Source organism: Sciurus vulgaris (genome assembly GCF_902686455.1).
Source record: "Sciurus vulgaris genome assembly, chromosome: 14".
Lineage (NCBI taxonomy): Eukaryota > Metazoa > Chordata > Mammalia > Rodentia > Sciuridae > Sciurus > Sciurus vulgaris.
The window spans coordinates 76,104,035-76,125,126 of record NC_136475.1 but is presented as its reverse complement, the minus strand read 5'-3'; the positions used below and the strand labels follow the sequence as shown (position 1 = coordinate 76,125,126).

The window sequence follows — 21,092 nt, the reverse complement described above, 5'->3', positions numbered from 1 at the left end:
CTGAGGACACCGTTTAATAATCCCTTGGAGCCTCAGTTGTGGTTTATGGAAAAGGGGGGTAACATACACCTCATGGTTGTCAAGGTCATTCAGTGGAAGAGCATGGAGAACCTCCATGGTGCCGCGGGCTTGGCAAGCCAGGAGGGCCGATGCACATTTGTTCCTCCTCCTTACCCTCCTTCCTCTTGAGGAGACGAGTTCTTCATGATTGGAACGGTTCTGGCGCAGGTTGGAAGACTCCTTTTGAGGATGCAGGAGGCGTCCTGGCCAAGGGTGATTGGTCAGGCTGGGCGAGTTCCCAGGCCTGGCACCGGGGACTCCTGCTCAACTTGAGCTCCCATGGACTCCTGGCTTTTGTTCCCTCAATAGGTCTTCGATGCTTTCACCCCAAGGCTTCAGGATTCCAACAAGAAAGTGACCCAGTGGGCCCTGGAGTCCCTGGCCAAGATGATCCCTCTCCTCAAAGACAGCATACACCCCACGCTGCTCTCCCTCATCACTGCTGCTGCAGACAATCTCAACTCCAAGAACTCAGGGATCTGCACGGCTGCGGCTGCTGTGCTGGATGCAATGGTGGAGAGCCTGGGTGAGTGTCCCGCCTCGGCCCTGTGGGGCTCTGGAGGCAGCTGACTCCCGAATCTCTACATGCGACTTGTTGCTTGGGAATCATCAGAATGGTGAATGGCCCTGGTTGGCTCTTGGGCCAAAGGCTTCCCCAGAGGCTGTGCAGGCCAGGTGTTGGTGTCCCAGGGGCGCTGAGAGTCTTCTCCATGTGCTATCCACCTAGGTGCCAATGGTTAGAAGCGGGGGAGAGGTGGACATGGCCTGGTCTAGCCTCCTCATAGCCACACACAGGTCTAGGGTCACATGGCGCCACAGTGGCTGAGTGCTGAGCGAGGCTCAACTGAGGAGGGTACGGTGATGGGCAGAGGGGGACGTTGACGGGGGCTGGAATTTGGGTGGAATTTTTGGTCCAAGTCAGTTCTTTCCCTTTCACGGGTGATTAGAAGGTGATATTTGGTGCATCCAGCATGTAGACAGAAGTGCAAGTTTAAAACTTCAGGTGTGCCGAGGTAGTAGGACATGAGCAGACTTACGTCCAAGCCACAAGAGTAGTGAGGTTTCACCAAAGTGTCTCCCGTGAAGCTCAGAAGCTTCTGATCTGGATCACCTTTGTGGGCCTTGCTGCTGTGTGTCCCGACAGCACAGGGTGACGTCCTGCCTCTGGCATTCACTGAACAGCCCACTGCAAGGCTGGAAACTCCTGGCACACTTGCCCCTCCCTGTTCCCCACACCCTGGCTGAAGCCCAGCTCCTGCGGCCGGGACAGCAGCGTGTCCTTGACTGGAACCACCAGGAGGAGTTTCAGTTACAAATCAAAGGCCTGGTCAGGCCCTTTTCTATCTCTTGAGTTCATAAATATTGTCAATTTCCGCATTTCATCTCAGAGGGAATTTATGATTTGCTGAGTTTGTTGCTGTAGAACAAACAATATAAATCCAGCTCTAAATTATGGTTTGTTCTCAGCGCTGCTCTGTGTAAGTGAGATTGCTGTTGCCAATAACCAAGGCTCTTGGTAAATCACCATGGGCCCTGGATTTATTGGGATAACCTGTACCAAGCAAAATGCACTTTAGCTGTTTGGAGAATGTGACACCCGAATCCTGGGAGAGGAGTCTTAACTCTTCTCCCTCATGTGTTTCAGTATCTGATGTTTGCCCTTGGGTCAGCCTCCTTGAGTATGGCGGAGGCTGGCACTTTGGGTAACAGAATCTGGTGTCTCCTATGGGGATAAGACTCAGGTCCCCTCGACTCAGAGTCCCATTCTACCAACCTAGACTGGGCACCCTGGAAACTGGGGACCCTAGAGATGGCCTGTGTGCATCAGTTCATTTTCCTTTGCGGTAACAAAATAGCAGGGAAACTTATAAAGAAAAGAGGTTTGTTTAGCTCACAGTTCTGGAAGTTCAAGAGCATGGTATCAGCTTCTTCTCAGCTGCGGTGAGGGCCTCATGGAGGAGCGGTGGATGGCATCACAGTAGTGAGAGAGCATGCAAAAGAGATCATATGGTGAGACAGGAAACCAGAGATGGGGGTGGGGATAACGAATCCTGTTCTTTTTATGACAACCCACTCTCGTGGGAACGAACTTCTCCAGACCACCATTAATCTGTCTGAGGGCAATGCCCTTAGTGACCAAATTATTGTCCACTAGGCCCCACTTCTTAAAGGTGCCACCTCCCAACATTTCCACACTGGGAGCCAAGTTTCCAGCACATGAACTTTGAGGGAACGAACTATATCCAAATCAGAGCAGCCCACTTTGTGGTCTGACCACACCTCAAGGCAGAGTGGCCACTCCCAGGACAATGCTCACGGTTTCCCCTTCCTTCTGGGACAGGGTCTCCTTGGATGTGACTCAGAGGTCTCCTTCTGGCGTCAGTTAGAGGCTTCGGCCTGGGGAGGATGGAGGCAGGTGTGAGGGGGCTGACTTCCTCTCTAATCCTCAGATCAGTGCTCCGGCTGGCATGGAATGGTGTTGGCCTCGAAGGGCCGAATGAGCTAATAAGTTCCTGGCCAAGCTCCCGTGGAGCCTGTGGAGTGAAGTCCCCTGCTTGGCTCCGGGTGATTTGGGGAGGGGTGGTAATGAGCTATCTGGGTCAGACGGCTCTGCTGTGCTCCAGTCCTTTCAGGCTGACCAGAAACTTGGTTTTGAAGGTGTTCCTCACCATCCGTCAAGCTGATTCCTATATGCACATAGGCCAGATCCTGAGGGGTTCAGGTTGGTGCCAGGGAGGACCAAGGGTAGAATCGAGCTGTCTCCAGGAATGGTTCACATCTGCCTGGAGTCGTCTGAACCTGGCTCAAAGGGGGAAAAACAGATGCAAGGACCTAAGCGTCCTCCTCCCCAGGGGGTTGGGTGGTAGTAGCAGGTGGGGACAGAAGAGAAGGGGCGTGTGTCTTCCTGAATCGCCCCAGCTGAGCCTGGTGGTTCTGGTGGTCCTTAGGGGTCCCTCTGGAGGAGCCCTTTGATGGGGAGAGTTTTCTCGAAACTTGTTTCTTTATGCACCTCCAACCCCTGGGGATTCTGGGGTCTAGGCTGGAGATAGACCATGAAACGCCATGATGTTTAAGTGTGGAAAGTCACAAAGCCATGGCTCTGCTTGCTGCAGGGCTATGGGCATCAAGAACAATGCCAGGCGAGGCCCTGGGCCATCTTCTGACATAAAGTAAATAGAGATGGCACAGCCAGATGGGCAGTGGGCCTCCTTCCGGGCTTCTTAAGATCCCTCTGGATTCTGGAATTGGTGATGAAGAGGACTCATGATTCGTAGTTGCTGCTTGCAGTTCCTTGGTTTTCCTGAGTGTGGGTGTGGTTGAGGGATGTGTTGGTTGACAGAGCAGGTGGGGATTTCTGCCCCTGTCTTTTTGGGGGGCAGTGAGGGAGGAGACGCCTTGGACAGCTTTCCCCTGATCTCTGACATTTGTCATTATCTTGGGGGCTCTGGATCTTGAGGCTCTGTGGCATCTTACCTACTCAGCACCGCGATCTTCGGATTTCTGGGGAATTATACTGGGGATTAAGGAGGTTCTCGAGCAGACCGGCCCTGTCTTTGGACTCAGTTACTGGGTTAGTTACAGACGAAACTTCACCAATTAAGACATCAGGCTTCCAGCGGCTCAGCCTCTCCCGGATGACCTTCACATTCACGTTTCTCAGAGCCCAGAGGAGCGCTCTTAAATTAGCCCAGCCCCTGGCCAGTGCTGGAGAGAGCAGATAAGCTGGAACGGGGAAGGCTTCAGACCTATTTTCCCTACTTTGCTCTCCGACTTTAAGCTTATTACCCTATATAAATCATATGACCAACAGTATATTGTTAATGGAATTAAAAAATCCATCAATGATGCCTCTCCAACATAGCAACTGCTTAAAAAAAATAGATCTATCCTCTATTTCTTGTCTACCCGTGTAAGTGTCCCTAATTACACATCATAATGTAAATGTAATTGTTAATGCTTCTTTTGGTTAGCACTGCCCAGTTTCCCCATGCTTACATATAGTCTTTCTAGTTAACTTGAAAATATAAAGCTTACCCTCACCATGGTAAGAGTCTTACTTATTAATTACTGAGAAAATGGAAAAAAAAACCAAAGCATTTGAAAGGAAAAAAACAAAGCAACTCATTTAGAGTGTCAATTTCTAAAAGAAATCATTATTACTATTTGGCGCTTTTCATTTTAAATGTTTTTCTGTGCATATTTGCAAACTGGCATATCCATTTGAATTTGCATCTTGCTTTGAACAAATCAGGGCATGAACATTTGCATATGATTACACATTGGAGTCCCTTTTAGCAGCTCCATCTCGTGACTGTGCCGTAGCTGGCTGGAGTGGATCATTCCCTTTTTTCCTGAGATGAACATACCTGGTTTGGGCAGCCATGGAGAACTGTGGCATTCCAGAACTTACTGAGTTTTGTGTTTATTGTTGGGAGTCCAGCTTGATTCTAGTTTCTTCTTATTGCCACTGTATACATTGCCATTTTTAAAAAAAAACACCCATCATTTTCCCTTTGATGCTGGGAACTGAACCCAGGGAAGCTTTGCACTGAGCTGTATCCCCGCCCCTTTTTATTTTTATTTTGGGATGGGGTTTCCATAAGTTGGGACTGTCCTCAAACGTGCAACCTTCCTGCCTCAGCCTCCTAAGTTGCTGGGATTACAGGTGTGCATCATCTTGCTCAGCTTACATTTCCTTTAAAGGTCTTCTCTGGCTTCCAAGTATCCTCAGGATGATGAAGGCTGGTGGCCTCAGAGTTTGAAAGGAACAGATATGAGGCCCCTAGACCTTTACCCCTTTGTAAAGGAGTGATCCTGAGCCCAGGGAGGACAGGGTCTGTGGCCTACCAACCAGTGGTTATTTTCTCCCCAATGCATGGCTTTTAAAATGTTCTCTTCTTTGCAAGTTCAGTCTTGGCTTCCCTGTGAGGCAGAAGAGCCTATGGACACTTGGGCTAGGCTAATGTGGCATTGCTTCTAAACTTTCAAGAGTTATATTCTAGTCCCTTAATTGATTTCTCCACCCTGAAGACTGCTGGATTTTCAGAGGATTTCAGGGTAATAACCATAATAGTAAGAACAATAGCTGAAGCTTGTATAGTAGCGATGCTCTAGGCAAGGTCTCATTTAATCCTTGCAACAACGTTATAGGAAAGGTACTAGGATCATTCCTATTTTATAGATGGGCAAACTGAGGCATAGAGAGAATAAGTGACTTGTCCAATGTTACACAGTAAAATATGGAAAATTCAGGGTTTAAACTTGGGCGATCTGCATCCAGAGCCCATACCTTTTTCCCACCATGCTTTATGGCCTCTTATTAAACCTGGGTGTGATCCAAAAGGTGAGCCTTTGCTATGAAAGTGACCAGAGGAAGGCAGACCAGCTCTCTGGGCATAGTGCATTGGGGTCATAAGCTGGTTTGGGAAAGCCGTCCTGTTTCAGCATTGCCTTGTACTTTGTAAGCATTTATCAAGCACCTACTGTGTGCTAGGTGCCTGAGCACAGCCTGGTACAGATATCTGCCGGATGTGTGCTTTCATGCACTCCCTAGGTGCACCTCTTTCTGGACCTGGGAGGCCATGGTCAGGGGCTAGGAGCTGGACTGAACATTGTGGGAGGTGGCCAATGAGGGAGAAGTCCCGTGTCTTCAAATGTGAACTCATGGTCAATGATGAGGGCATGTGGAACAAATGGAAGCACCTGGAAGCATTAGTACAGTTGATGTTGATATAAAGCCTATTCTTACACAATTCTTATTCTTATACAATTACAGCATTACCAAGATACCCTGAGACCACTTCTTGCTAACTGCCATATTCTAGAAGTTGGCATCTTTTTATCTCCTAGGACAAATCATTTTTTAAAATTTTTATTTTTACAGACTGCATTTTGATTCATTGTACACAAATGGGGTACAACTCTTCATTTCTATGGTCGTACACAATGTAGATTCACACTATTCATGTAATCATACAAGTATATAGGGTAATAATGTCTATCTCAGTCTACTGTCTTTCCTTCCCCCACTTCCTCCTGCCCCATCTTCCTCTACACCATCCAAAGTTCCTCCACTCTTCTCTTCCTCCCCCCACTCTCCCCTCCCATTAAGTATCATCATCCACTTATCAGAGAAAACATTCAGTCTTTGGTTTTTTGGGGGCTTGACTTACTTCATTTAGCATATTCTCCAATTCCAACCATTTACCAGCAAATGACATAATTTTATTCTTCTTTATGGCTGAGTAGTATTCCGTTGTGTATATATACCACAGTTTCTTTATCCATTCATCAATTAAAGGGCATCTAGGTTGGTTGCACAATCTCATTATTGTGAATTGAGCAGCTATGAACATTGATGTGGCTGTGTCACTGTAGTATGCTGATTTTAAGTCCTTTGGGAACTTAAAAAAAACTTTACACCAAAATTACAAAGATCCCAATCAATAAATGGGCTAAGGAACTGGGTAGACACTTCATAGAAGATATACAAGTGATCAACAAATCTATGAAAAAGTGCTCATCATCCCTAGCAATTAGAGAAATGCAAATTAAAACCACCCTAAGATTTCATCTAACTCCAATTAGAATGGCTATTATCAAGAACACAAGCGGGGAAAAAGCACACTCACACATTGTGGTGGAGTTGCAAATTCGTGTAGCCACTCTGGAAAACAGTATGGAGAGTCCTCAGAAAACTTGGAATGGACCCATCCTTTGACCCAGTCTAAATTATCTTAAAGACTCTTTGTCACCTTGTGGCTGGGGCTTTGCAAACAGCAGAGAAGCACCTGTGAACATGTCCTTTTCTGTATCCCTCACAAACCCTAGGACGAGAGCAAGGAAGTGGGAATTGGCTCTTAGCCTGATTGAGGCCCCACAGGAGAAGATGGGTTGTGAAAAGATACCCGTGGGGTGCTGGGCTCCATGCTCAGCCTGCAGGAGCTGGGAGAGGTTGGGATGTCTGTAAAGACTGGCCTCCAGCGGGTCTCTAGACTCTGAGCCCCACCCCAAGAGAAGTCGGCCTTGAGATATGGGCTCTGGCCCCCAGGTGCTGTGCTTTGAGGGCCCCCTCCAAAATCATGTTGACATTGAATGGCCATGGTGAAGTATTAAGAGGTGGGCCCTTCGAGAGGTGACTAGGTCAGAGGGCTCTGTCCTCATGAATGGATTAATGCTGTCATTGTAGGGGTGGGTTAGTTATCATGGGGTGAGTCCTGATAGGAAGGATGCCATTGGCCCCTTTCTGTTTCCGTCACCCACATTCCTTTGCTTTTCTGCTTTCTGCCATGGGGTAACCCAGCATGCAGCCCCTTGCCAGAGGCTGGAACCAAGTTCCTGGACTTCCCAGTTTCCAGAACCCTGAGCCAAATAAACTTGTATTGCTTATAAATTACCCAGTCCTTGGTTTTCTGTTACAGTTGCAGAAAATTGACTAAGACACCAGGACGCACTTGCTGGGCCACTGTGGTGACACCAGCTTCTCACCCACCCCTCCTTACAGGTGCAGGCAAGCCCCATAGCCACATCCCAGAAAAAGGCATCTCATTACTCGCCCAGGTTCTTGTGCAATTATGCCGAGACCGCCGTGGTTGCCAAATGCCAGGAACTTGGCATGCTGGGGCTTCCTTGGTTCATGGTGGAGGCCGTGTGGAGACAAAGCGGAACAGCTCAATCGCCGCCATTTCTCGGTTAGCACACCTTTCTCAGGAAGCACCCACTTTCCTCACCTTGGTGTCTTTGCGAAGTCTTCAAGTTAATCCTTGGAGAAGCCAGGGAATATCAGTTAGAGGGGGGAGAAATGAGGAGCTTCTCAATTTAGTACACGGGAGCTCCTGCTGCAGCTGGCTTTGGAAATACAATCTAAGAGGCCAAGAACCTTTGTATCCCAGAGACACCCCACCACATGTACATGAGATTTCACCATTAGTGGTTCATCTCTGCAATAAACACTTGCACCATTTTAGTGTCTTTCAAGCAGGGAGGTGCTCAGTGCTAGTGCTTCACCTTTGGGTGTGGCTGCTGGGTAGTTGGGTGAGCTGTGCCCCTAGTCTGGGTGTGGCTGCAGAGCTGGTGGAGTTGGGCAGGTGGAGAGTACTGGACAAGTTAAAAAAGAAGAGATTCAAAAATCCCCAAACCTCCTGAAAGATGAATTGGGGCATATGGAAGGTAAACCGCCATCTTGGAATGTATGTTCTTACAGGGCCTGGGTCTCACACTGCCTGGGTTTAACAAGCAAGGAGGAAATCAGGCCTGGACAGGGGGATTAGATATAAATTCATGCTCCCTCAATCCATAAATCACCATAAATCCTGTGGCCCCACCAGAGCTAGCCAGGTGAACCTCTCCTGATAGGGTGACCAGTCGTCCTGGGTCCTTGGACCCATACTGTCACTGCTGCAGCCGGGAGAATGCTGGGCAGAACAAATCCGGTTGGTCACCCTGGCACCAGACCCCAGGCTTTGGTTACAGGAGCGCAGAGCCTCCTATGCTGGGTCAGGTTCAAGGTCAGGTCTTTCCTTGTCAAAGGAGCCTCCTGAGGGGGTCAGGGTACTTAGTTTTACTTAGTTCCCAGCTCCATGCGTATTATACAAAGGATATCAGCAAGTGTTCACTGTGGGAATAAACGACACCTGGTGTGGGTGTGTCCTATTGATTGGATCACAAGTTCAAGCTTTGAGGAGAGTGGTGAGTTCTAAATTCTAACCCTATCCCTTTGTGTGACCTTTGACCATGGCTCAATGGCTGTTTCCCCTATAAGTATATTTATATATCCATCTATTGATATATGTATCATCTCTCTGTTTATCAATGATTCATCTACCCTCTTTTGCCCCAAAATTCACAGCAGTTTTGAGAATCACAAACAATATGAACCAGATCTGTGGGAATAAATGCAGACTGGGAGCCTGTAACTGTCTCAGGACACTCCTCTTCCCCAAATGCACTTAATTTTTAAGTGACCCAACTGTGACCTGGAAACATTCATTCAACTTCCCAGAATGCCTTTTCCCTGTGCAGGCTAGTAGGCACCTGGCACTGTGAATGCCCAGTCCTGGTGGTCCATCCAGCATCACGCCACTGACCTCTCCATCTCTTTCAGACCATGTTGGCCTCCTACAAGCGTTTGCTGGGCGGCTGCGTTTCCTGAGTGGCCGCTCAGTACTGGATGTCACAGAACGCCTGTCAGGTGAGCCTCCCCAGCCCTACTCTACCCAGCCATCTGTCCATCTCCGTACTGCTTCTCTGGCATGAGGTGATCCCCACGGGTCATTAAAATGTTTTTTCTAAATTGAATATTTTGTGACAATCTCCACATTGTCAGAAGATAATCTTTTGTTTTGGAACAAAATGATGCAGGAATGTGCTTAACCACATAGTTTAAGAAACTAGTATGTAGTTCTTCCTCTTTGCAAATCAGGCTTCCTCTAGGCCATTGAGTGTCTTTGTGTGAATCAGAAAAAGAGCCCAGCTAGACCCCGCCTGCTGGAGGCATGGTTTGATCAGCAGACCATATTATCCTGAGAGTTACAAAATCTGCCCCTTCTGTGCCCTGGCAAACAGGGGGTGGGCTGATCTAAGCCCACTTGGCTCCTGGCTGGGTACTGGACCCAGATCACAGCAAAGTGGGGCCTCAAGCTGACTCTCCACCTGTGCCAGCTGCAACTGAGGCAAGATTGTTCCCCCCAGTCCTACTTCTGCTTCGAGTCTGCAGGATTAAGTCTGGGTGATTTTACTCCAGGCTGGTGCCTGCTCCTGTGGTCTTGAGGGGCAGCATGGAAAGGGCATAGGACTTTGGGGGTTCATGGACCCATTTGCCTCCCACCAGTACCCAGCTTAGTTTTCTCATCTTTTCTGTTTGCCAAATCCTCCTCTCAACCTTGGGAGGGTCCCTCCTCTGGAGGAGGCAGGAGGACTGGATCATGGAGATGGACCATGCTATGCCCCCATTAAATCCTCCAAAGCTTCCTGAACTGTCTTAGGAGATGGTTCAGTACCCTCTGGAGTGGCCCAACCCTGCTCCCCTCTCTGGGTCTCCCTGGGCCCACACCCTGTCACATGCCCTGGGTCATTTAATGTGTATAACAAGCCCTCAAGAAGACAGAAGTTTCAAAAGCCTCTTTTGTGTAGAGATAAGAAAAATGGAGCTCACAGAGATGAAATACCCAAGATCCTTTGGTGAGTCATCCAGGGTTTGTCCCCAGGAGGCTGGCTCTAGACCCGGGCCCTCTAAATGCACAGGCCCTAACTGGCCCTGCCTTTGCCTCCTGGGTGCCAGCATGACACCCTCAACTCCTCTGGCCCTTTCCTGCCCACAAGTGGCCCCTCTGTGTGGAAAACCAACTTCTTTCTCCACCTGGGTGATACCCACTTTGTCCTAGCATCATCCCCTCTGTTTCCCTTCTCTGTGTACTTCTCAGGAGTGCACCCCATGGAGCATCACAAATCTGCTCCTTCTCCAGGGCCTTGTGGCCTTGGGCACTCAGGGGTACCTAGCACAGGTGGCCTCACTAAGGACTTTGGTGCCAGCTACTCATTCTGATTTATCCTCTGTCCCCTGGCCTTGCCTCTGCTCCCTGGTTCAGTCCACCCTGTGTCCCTGGAGTAGCTTCCTTCCTCATATCCAGGTGACAGACCTTCCCCAAACAGGTGGGGCAAGTGAGGCAGGACTGGGGGCAATGGCAGCCACAGTGTAAAGCTGTGGTTGCCTGAGGCGGGAGCAGGGGCCTGGAATTAAGACCACCCAAAATTTGATTCGTTGCTCAAAATTTGATTTGTTGCTCAAAATCAGTGTTCTCTGAGGGAAACCCTTACTGGTCCTGTGTAGGTTATTTAGGGGGTGTAGGGTTGGGTGAGTAGCCTCACTTTCTCCACTGACTGTAATTTATTCCCCATCTATTTCCAAAAGACCTCAAAAGTGTGTTTCTCTAGAGCTGTTCGGCTAACTTGGTGTCATCTAGGAACAGAGAAGAAAATTTCCTTTGACACAAAGCGTGGACTAAGTATAGCACAGCTTAATCTTTTGCTAATGACTTCAGCTGCCATTTCAGCTTGAGTTTAATGGGGTTTGCTCCCTCATTGTGGCTTGCAGAAAGGCTTCTGTGCCTTAGTAGTTGGAGAGATGGAGCTAGGCTGCCAGGTGACCTCTGCATCCCTGGGCCTGGGGAATGTATCTCTGAGGCAGCTTGAGTTTTGTTAGCAAAGATGTGAACAGAGGAGGTACATGGGCCTGGGGCAGGAAGGCTGCTGCTCTTTCTGGGGTCTGGGTGTCAAAGCTCCTTACTGCTCCGAGGGAAGGGTTCTGGGAGAGGAGGGATATGGCAGTAAGGCACTTCGGGTAACTTGGCCACAGCCCAAAGTCACAGCCACCCCTCCTGGTGACCTGGGATAGCCTTTGATGTGCTTCGATGTGGGCAGCAGCCCTGGCATTTGCTCTGATGTTGGAGGCCTGGGTGCAGGGTTAGCTGGCTGCTGTGTATCTTGGGCTTAGCGGGTGAGGGGATTCAGGGGATTCATCACCGGGAGGCGGGTCTGTGCAGAGGCTAATGGTTTACACACATGTTCACGCCTCATGGACTTCCGTGGTCTTATGAGGTTGGACCAGATGCAGGGGCCACACTGGCCTCATCCCCTGCTAGCTTTTTTACCTGTGAATGAATCTTGACTTCTGTCCCTAGCACAGCTTTTCTCTGTAGGGACTTTCATAGGTGGCATTGTGGATTAATGCAATTCTGATATTAGCAACTATTTGTCACTTGCCTACCTAAAGGTGGACACTTGACATGTATTTATCAAATCTCTAACAATCTTGAGAGCTTGGTTTGGTATTGTTATCCTGATTTCATGGGTGTGGAAAAGGCTCAGAAAGGCTGGGTATCTTCCTCAGGCCCACAGGACTAGCAGAGTTAGGATAGTAACCAGAGTGTCTGCCTTCCACCACCCCCAGCCGCAGAAAGCCATCATAATCATGGACTCTGTGCACCTTTGCCTTTGCAGATCTCTTCTTCATAGAAAAGAAAAGAAAAGTACATTTCATAACAAACATAAGCCAGGTTGGATATATTCATCTTTGTTTCTTCTGATGCTAAAGTAAATTAAAACATTTTCCTGGGCCCCTAACGGTGCCATGATCCTTGAACATGTGCACAGGGGAAGTTCAGCCCTGCTAGTCTGCTTGTCCTTTGAAGGACAGCGTCAGGAGAGGGCAGCGGGAGGGGAGAGAGCTCCCCAGCTTAAGTGACCCTCCCTCTTTTCTTCCTGACAGTGCTGGTGGCCTCAGTTTATCCCCGAAAGCCTCAGGCTGTGGAGCGGCATGTTCTTCCTGTTCTCTGGTACTTCCTGAACAGCATGACTGGGAATGGCATCCTGCCTGGGCGTGGTAGGAACATCCGCATGGTGGTGTATCAACTGTCTCGGAGCCTCCAGGAGCAAATGGGCTCCCGCCTGCAGGACTTGGCCACTGGGCAGTCAAAGCAGGTCCTTAAAATGCTCCAGGAACTCTTAGACTCCGAATCCCCAGGAGGCAGCCACAAGGTCACCAACAGGGAGATACCACCTGACAGCAAGATGACTGGCAGCTCATGCCTCTTTCAGCTGGATTAAAGATGGACCTGAAATGGGCCATTATTATTTTTTATCTTATTTTATTTTTATGATGGTCTACTTTCACCCTTAGAGTCCCAGATGTATATAGTATATTTTGAAGTAGAAATAAAAGAATTGCTTATTTTTCTAAGGTTTTCTTATCTTGCATTTTTTGTAACCTCAGAGAATTTTCCAATAGGTAGGTTTATGAAACAAACAAAATGAAACATGAAAACTGCGAAATTAGTTGCAGATGCAATTGAGACAAAGAACGAGGGAAAAAAAGGGTAGCTGTTATAGTTTGCATATAAGGTGTCCCCTGAAAGCTCATGATTAGATTATGAAAGCTGTAAGCTAGTTGGGGAATTAATCCATCTGATGGATTAATCCACTTGTCCACTTGATGGATTAATCCATTTGGTGGATTAATAATTTGAAAGGACTACTGTACTGGGTGGTAGCTGTGGGCAGGTGGGGTGGGTCACTGCGGGCATGCCTCCCTCTCTCTCTCTGCTTGCATCTACCATGAGTTTCCCTATACTCTTCTGCCATGGTACTCTGTTTCATCTTGAACCCAAAGTGATGGAGTCTACCAACCATAGACTGAATCTCAGAAACTGAGCCAAAATAAACATTTCCTCCTCCAAGCTGTTCTTGTCAGGTATTTTTATCAGGGATGAAAAGCTGACTAACACTATAGCACAGGCCTCCACGCTACAGGTCATTCGTGGGTAGAACCTCTGTGAGCAGCTGGACAAGAAGACCTCCCAAGACCCAGAGACCCAGAACTGGTCACTTTAATCTGGTCCATTTGTTATTGACCTGATTAGAGGTAAGTGCATCAAAGCTCTCCAGACACCTGTGCTTCTCCCTGGCAAAATCTTCAGCACAGGGAACCTTCTGGTAGGATCTGCTCGTCTTGTCAAAAGGCAAAGGGAATGTGACATTTGTGTTACCGAAAGCCTTCTCTAGAAGTTGGCAGCGTGGCTCGCTCTGTCAAGGACTACAACTAGAAGGTACTTCAGGCTTGAAGCATTTCAAATGGCAATGCTTGGTAGAGCTTAAAGTGCTTGGCACTGTGCTGGTAACTGGTATCTCTGAAACTGGGCAGGTGATTGCAGTTGAATCATGATGGTGGAGAGGTGAGCTGGGCACAGCATGGGCCAGGATGTGAGGAAGCAGAGAGAGAGGTGTCAGTCATTGGAGAAGCCAGTGAAAGGGGTCCTGGCTCAGGGAGGGGGTCGTCTGCTGTGGACTCTGACTTGGTGGGGCCAGCGGCAAGTTAACAACAGTATGACCAGAAAGAAGTAGAGCTCAGGTCATTACCTCAAACACACAGGTGGGACACTGGTAAGGCGAAGACTGAAGGAGTGATAGCTCAACAATTTTTCTGGTGGGTCCTGTCAGAGGAACCCCTGTCCACTGTCACCTGCCCCCACGTATGACATCAGTTCCACCCCACATTTCTTTTCTTTTTGGGGGTGGGGTGGGGATTGAACTCAGGGGTGCTTTACTACTGAGCTACATCCCTAGTCCTTCTTATTTTTACTTTTTTGTTTTTGAGACAGGGCCTTGCTAAATTGCTGAGGTTGGTCTTGAACTCATGATTCTCCTGCCTCAGCCTCCCGAGTTGCTGGGATTACAGGTGGGCACACCACACCCAGCTATTCCATGCCACCTTTCTTACTCTTCCTGGGGTGTGTGACCCTGGGAGGCCCTATTGCCAGGCAGAAATCAGAGGGGCCCTCCTTATCCCCTGGGGTGAAGTTGGACACTTGCAAGTCATCCTGGATCCTGGCTTTCAATAGACTGCTGAAATGTGACCTTGAATAATTTGTCTCAGTGTGAGCTACTTCTCACTTGATGGTGACCCACCAGGGGCTTCCCTGATAACCACCTTCCTCTTGATCAATTCTGGCTGAGCCAGGGTCAAGGCCTACTGGGAAGGGAACCAGCCAAATGGGCCCAAGAGACTGATTTTAGTCTTAAACAATATAATTGATCTTGTTTGCTTGTTATCTGAGCAAACTTTTTTTGGTTGGGTTGGGAGACCTGAATTTTCTGCTTGTCAAGATCTGAGAGTAGATCAGAATATTTCAGAAATTTTTAGGATGATAAGAGCCCAGGGACATAGAGTCTGGAAGAGATTTTGAGGGCAGAAATTCAGCTCAACGGCCTTTTCCTATCTCAAAAATGAAACTCCCTGTCTCCCAAGTTCTGTACCCACCCTCAGGGTTGGAGGTATTAAAATCAGTAGAAAAGTAAAGAATAAACCTTTGCACTAGTCTGTTTTCCTATATAACTTCGAGTTTTAATCTGCTGGCCACACCCCTGGCACATGGTTTTTAGGCAAGGATTGAGTGGTTCTGGTGTCACTTGGGTAATTTCAGTCTCAAAAGATTCCCCACATTAGTGCTTATAAAACAAAGGAAGGACAGCACATTAGTAACCGGGGCCCAGCACATTAGTAACTGTGGGCAATACCTGCAAGAGCCAAGGGGAAGGTCAGTCATGGGCAGTGAAGATGGTCCCGGGAGCCAGGTTGGGTTGGACCATCCCATTCTCTGCTGACTGTGCTTAACCAGAAATTCTATATATGTAAGATGCTCCTGGGGTGGGAACACAGCCTCTGGCTATGGCAAATCTCTTCCTCTCTCCCTTTCCTTTTCTTCCTCCCCTTCCAGTGGAAGTTTTGGGATTTTAGAAGACTTTGGCCCTTGCCTTCAGGCTTTGCCTCTTTGTTTTCTCTTGTTCAGCTCCTACCTTCTGGGTTGGTTAATGTGTCTCATCTGAACCACCTGACAAGACAAAGGGTACCTTGTCTGGGCTCCCCTGGGGATTTTTGTGTTTGTACTGGGGTGGAATCCTGGACCTTATGCATGCGAGGTAAGTGCTCTACAACTGAACCACATCCCATCCCTCTCCAGCACTCCGTTGGTCTGGGTTGGGGCCAGTTAGATTCATCCCTCCCTCACTCCCCCTTCTCCTCTTGCTCCTTCTTCCATTCAGGTGATTCTAATCTGTGGCCATATTCAGAAATCACAATGGCTTTGGCCCTGTGATATCCAGGCCTGCCAGCTCCCCTCACCTCACAGCCCTGGAATGTCCTGGGGTTGCAGACAGACTGAGGCCAGGCACTGGAGTCAGAGAGGCCTGGGCTTAATTAAGTCCAGGCTCTATGGCTTGCTGATGTGTGGCTTTGAACCCTTTGTCAAGCTCTCTGACCTTCACTTTCCTTTTCGATCTAGGGTGTGTGTGTGTGTGGGCGCGAGCGCGTGTGGTTAGGTGATGATGGTTGTTTAACAATACCTGCCTTAACCCAGCGGCTGTGCAGATTAATGAGTTAACCTTGTGAAGTACTTAGCACAAGCCCAGGAGCATAGGGAGCGCTTGATCAGCATTGGTTGTGATGTTTTGGGGTCACAGCTTTAGGAGCAGGAGGGATCAGGGGTCAGCTCTGCTGACCTTGGTGTTGAAAGAAGAGACAACGTGCTGGGCATTTGTGGCACCTGAGACTTACTGTTAGCTGTGGGGGCTTACCTAGAGGTGATACCGCTGGTTACCTTGATGAGTCCTGCTTTCTCAGATGTTGAAGAATAGCACCAAAGAAGCATGCTGAGGGGAGTGTAGAGTATAAAGTAAGAAGCTTTATTAAGAAAAGTAGAACGGACTTCTCCCAGGTGGAAGAAGGGGACCCAAAGGCAGAATCCACGGGAGGAGCAAATCTGGCCCTTTTTACAGGTTTTGTTCTGTTCCTCCCCCCTTATCTCTTTCCTTCCTGCTTACATGACTAGGCCCAGGAGATGCAGGTGAGATGGCAAAAAGGTGAGAAGCAGATGGGCAGGGGGGAAGGGCCAAATGGAGTGATGTAGGCAGGTGGTGGGGGGCATCGATTAGCAACTCCTTGCCTGCAGTCTTTTGCGAAAAGGATGGTAAAGGCAGGCAAATTTGGTAATCAATGGGCTCTGGAGGTCTTTGATATTTCATTCTCCCAGGAGCGGTTTCTAACTTCTCAGACCCAGCTGGTTTCTATGGCCTCCATTTTCTCAATTTGACCTGATTTCGTATTTCTACACTGACTGCCTGTCCACAATTCTGGCTTCAGAAGAATAGGTCTGTTCTGTCCTCTCCACTAGGAAATTAGGGCCACTCTCACCTTTGGGGGTTTGTCATTTCTCTGGTTGCCCGACCCTCTCTGTCCTTGCTTGATAGGCTCTCAGAGCTACTGTTGGCATTTCCCAGGTGCCAACTGGAACTCTCGCTCCTGTTACCAAACTCAATTATGGAAGATCATCCCACAGAAAAACCCATGTCTGAGCGATGCGATGAGTGTTGAGAATTAAGGAAGGCTTTCTTCAGTGGCCAAAGAACGCAGTGGGAGTCCACGCTTGCAAATCAACTTCTTGACTCCAGGGGATTGAGGGACTATGAATATGGGATGGGAATAATGAGTGAGAAAGGCTGATAAAGGGGAAGAAGAGATCCATCCGTCTTTTCTGGGAAGAAGTAGAGATCATCCTGGAACTTGGGTGCCACTTCTTGTCATGGTCTGGTGTTTCTGGTCACCGAGGCTGGTAGAGATATCTCGATCGAGCCTTGAAGCAGGAGGGGTGAGGACAAGCAAGTCTCAAATGATCAGTGTGTCTGCGGGAGCTGAGTAGAACCTGACGTGAAAGTTAAGGCAGCAAGGGAGACAGAGGCAAAAGACAGATGCGGAGTCTTCCCATTCCAACTACCCAGCAGACCTCTGTAGGCACAATGAAGGGTCAGTGTTTGCAGCAAAAGCAAACTTGAGGTTCTGGAAACTATTCCAGGCAAGCATTATCATCATAACCCACCCGTCAGAGGTGTGATCTTGAAGCAAATCTAATGGGAGACTAATAATGTAGTGCCAACTGTGTGACTTTCAAAATTAGTGATTTTTAAGTTAGCTAAGAACAAGTGAAGCTAGTGGGTTTCCTTAGTCCCGCCCTCCAGGAACTCTCACTGGAGAACACTCTCACTGGCTGCTCTTCTGCCCGCCAGGCTGCTCCCTCCCCTCCACTCCTCTTGACTCTTGGAGCTGGAGGCAGAAGGATTTAGAGGAGAGTAGAGTGCTTTCTGGACCAAAGCATCTCCTTTATGACTCAGTTCTGCCACTAGGAGAGAAACGGGGGGTGGTGAGAGTAAAAAACATGTCTTCTGTTGTTCTTGGTGGGGAGAGGAAGATGGAGGTCCTGAAAGGGGAGGTGGAAGAAGAACCAGCTTCCAATCGAAAGTCTGTGGTGTTTGGAGTCTGTCCTTCTTCCCCTTGGAGGAAGAGATCATATCCCTCATTTCCTGATGAGGACACTAGGTCCCAGAGAGTCCTCTAGTGAGCTCCTCAGCCAGTGCATAGGGGCCGCCTGGGAATCTTATTAGAGGGCAGACTGATTTGCCAGGTCTGGGTTGGGCTTAAGATTCTGCATTTCCCACAAGCTCCCAGCTGATGTCAATGCTGCACAGCTTCAGACCTGGCACGATCCCCACCTTAGGAGTCAGACCCTAAGAAGCAGCTAGAAAGTCTCTGGAGCTTGGATCTGTGCTTAGGTCTGTTTGATTCTAAAGCCCTTGACCTTGTCCAGTATGCTTCATGGCTCCAAGAGATTCACCTTCCCCAGAGCCCTCTGAAAGGATCAACTGAAATCCCATGGATTTCTGCAGTTAGTTTGATCCCAGAGTTTTGCCCCCATAACTTCTGGTCTGAGAGAGTTTGCTTCATCAGCTCTGATCATCAAAACATGCTGTGGGCATTGGCTATCCAACCATGGCCTCTGCTGGGCATAGGATTTGTGCAATTTTTGCTAAGAAATGAAGACCAACCTGAAGATAAAATCACAGATTATCCAGAATTTGCTACAGCAAGGGAGTCAGCCATGATTGCTGGACACTCAGAGGCAGGTAGGGGAATGCTAAAGACTTGCAGTGGGAAAAAGAGAAGCTGAGGGTGTGCCTTGACTGGAGGCTGTTGGCATGGACAGGGTAAACACAGGGTGGACAATGGCCTGCCACAGCATCGTCTGTGGTACTTGGTAAAGTGCAGGCCCCTGGGTTGTGCTCCAGACAACTGGACCAGAATCTCAATCGTTCCTCCATACTCTCGGGGTTTGGGATCTCTGCCAGTCTTAATGCTCTGGTTGTTAGGTTCCCATGTTTGCTCACACCCGGGAGTTGGCCACCCTAAGCCAGGTTTTCCCAAACATGGTTTATGCAAAGACTTTCTTGGGGTGGGAGAGAAGACAGGGATGGTGCTTGTTAAAAACTCAGATTCTTAGTGTAAGGAAAATCCCACGGAACCATGCCAGACACAGGGAATCACATAAGGGAGTTTATTAAGCAAACAAAGTGTCTCCCTGCAGGGTAAGAGAGAAAATGAGAGGAAAAGAAAGGAAAGAGAAAGGGTACACGCTAGAGAGTGGAAAGTGAGGAGGAGGAAAAGCAAGTCAGAGGGAGAGAAAAGCAAGAAAGGAAAGATGGCAGTTGAATTCCGCTGAGCTAAGGGGACCAATAGAGGATACTTGTAAGCTGACTGATGAACCAACAGCTAGCTAGGATGTTCACAGACTGACAAGTGGTTGGGAGGCGGGGAAAATGGCTGCACCGGAATGGGCGGGGGAGCAGCTTTATACATTGCGCTTAGCCTCATTATAGATCTGTCCCTGAAGGGAAGGGACTGGGAATCTGCAAATGATCAGACAACTCTAATGGTGGGTCCTAAGATGAAGGAGGTTGGAGGAGGAGCCCAGTTGCCTGATCCCAGCTGAGCACAACTGGGTGGGATTACCAGCACTCCACACCAGGGCTCCCTAGGTGGGTGTTTCTGAGTCAGGGACCATGTGGGGGTTGCACCAGGTCTTTATTCCCGGGGCTGATTCAAGGGGTGGTCTCCTTTCCAGTATTGTATCTACTGGTGTTTTAGTGAAGAAGGTTATAACATTTGAAGGGTTTGTTTTGCTTTAATCATGGCTTTATAATTACCTCTCCATGGGTTGACAGCTGCTATTAGCATCACCTTGGGTTCTCCTTGAGAATTTTTACATCCAGAAAGTGATCCAGCACCTCTGGGGCTGGTGTCAGAAGCCATTAACTAAACAATAGCTTTCCAAAGTCACCAGGTTTTGTAAACACAGCCAATCCTGTCTCCTTCCAAAGGAGAAAAAAAGGTAGATAAATAATTTTCATGAAGGTAATTTGTTTCTCAGGGTCTATATTTCCTTTCTGTCTCATCCGCTGGCTTTCACAGCTTTGGGGCACTGGCAGTAAAGTCAGTGCTGTCTCCAGAAGGAGTCTGCAGCTGCTCTTGCCGGAGGATTGTCACCTGGCAGCCACTATGTGGGTTCATGGCAATGAGGAGCAAAGATGGTTTTGGAAAAGATTTTTCTTTTTTTTCTCTTAATGCTAGGAGCAATTTTATATGTGTGTGTTGGGGCGGGTGCAGCGGTTGGGGTTCGTAGAGCGAACTTTTGTTTAAAATTCTCTTGGAAATTTTGCATTTCCATCCAAGCCAGTTTAAGATGAATAGCTAAAATTATAACTAGACTTTGGTTGGACATGAAAAACATTTTTCTACGTATAATCATTGGAGAAAATGGAGAGTTTTTTCCCCCCAAGAAGTTTGTGATAATCTCCTTTCAGAGCTTCCTCTCTGCCTTCCCGGAATTATCTAGATGCTGCTTGCAGCAGGTGTGGGGATAGAGGCTGGCCCAGGGTGGAGAGGCCTGTTCTGCCACCTGGTGACACGTCTTTGGAGCAAAATATGGCATGAGCTCTCAGCCTCACTTTTTTGTTCAGTTGTAAAAGGTATTGGAAAAATATTTTGTTCATAATCTCAAAGGTTTTTTTTTTTCCAAAAAATTCATGGAAACAGTGTCAATAATTGTATTTTGAAAAAGTGTGTTACATACAAAGAAAAAGGTATAATTGTTATTAACTCTAGCCTTATCCCAGTGCTCTGTAGCGGAACTGTTCAGGAGCCAAAATAATTGCCAACCATCCATCTAAGTGAGAGATGATCCTGGGACTCCACATGGAGATGAATGAGATTTAGAAGCCTCATTTTTTTTTTTTTCTCATTTGGGATATTTGACACACAGACTTGTGATTACAAGCAAAATGTTTTAAAGTCTTTTCATTTTGAAAGACACCAAAACCTTCAAAGGAGAAAGTCAATGCTCACGGAGTTTGACAGCTATTCTTAACTATCTCTAAGGACCAATGTGCAGCTCTGGAATGAGGGGGAAATGATACTGAGTTCTTAATCAGAATCTGACAGTGCAGAGGTGGGTGGAGCTCAACACTGAAAACAAAGCACAAAGAAGAAAACCAAAGCAAAAAGGGCCAATGGGATTCTGAACTCAGTTGTCCAAGATGGCTCAAAAAGTTGCTTTAGAAAAGATGGGTGTGCCCCATGTGTCTTGCAAGTGGCAGGA

At 48.1% G+C, this 21,092-nt stretch overlaps 1 protein-coding gene across 3 annotated transcripts in view; it reads left to right on the top strand.

Annotated features, from left to right (window-relative positions):
• Positions 1-13,266, top strand: part of TOGARAM2 (TOG array regulator of axonemal microtubules 2) — a 64,450-nt gene extending 51,184 nt beyond the window's left edge. For all 3 annotated transcript variants that reach the window (XM_079110295.1, XM_079110296.1, XM_079110294.1), the window contains exons 18-20: positions 370-586; positions 9,164-9,250; positions 12,326-13,266. In XM_079110295.1, the coding sequence (XP_078966421.1) occupies positions 370-586; positions 9,164-9,250; positions 12,326-12,663 (642 nt within the window). In that variant the 3' untranslated portion in view covers positions 12,664-13,266. The remainder of the gene's footprint in view (positions 1-369; positions 587-9,163; positions 9,251-12,325) is intronic.
• Positions 13,267-21,092: the final 7,826 nt, after the last annotated feature.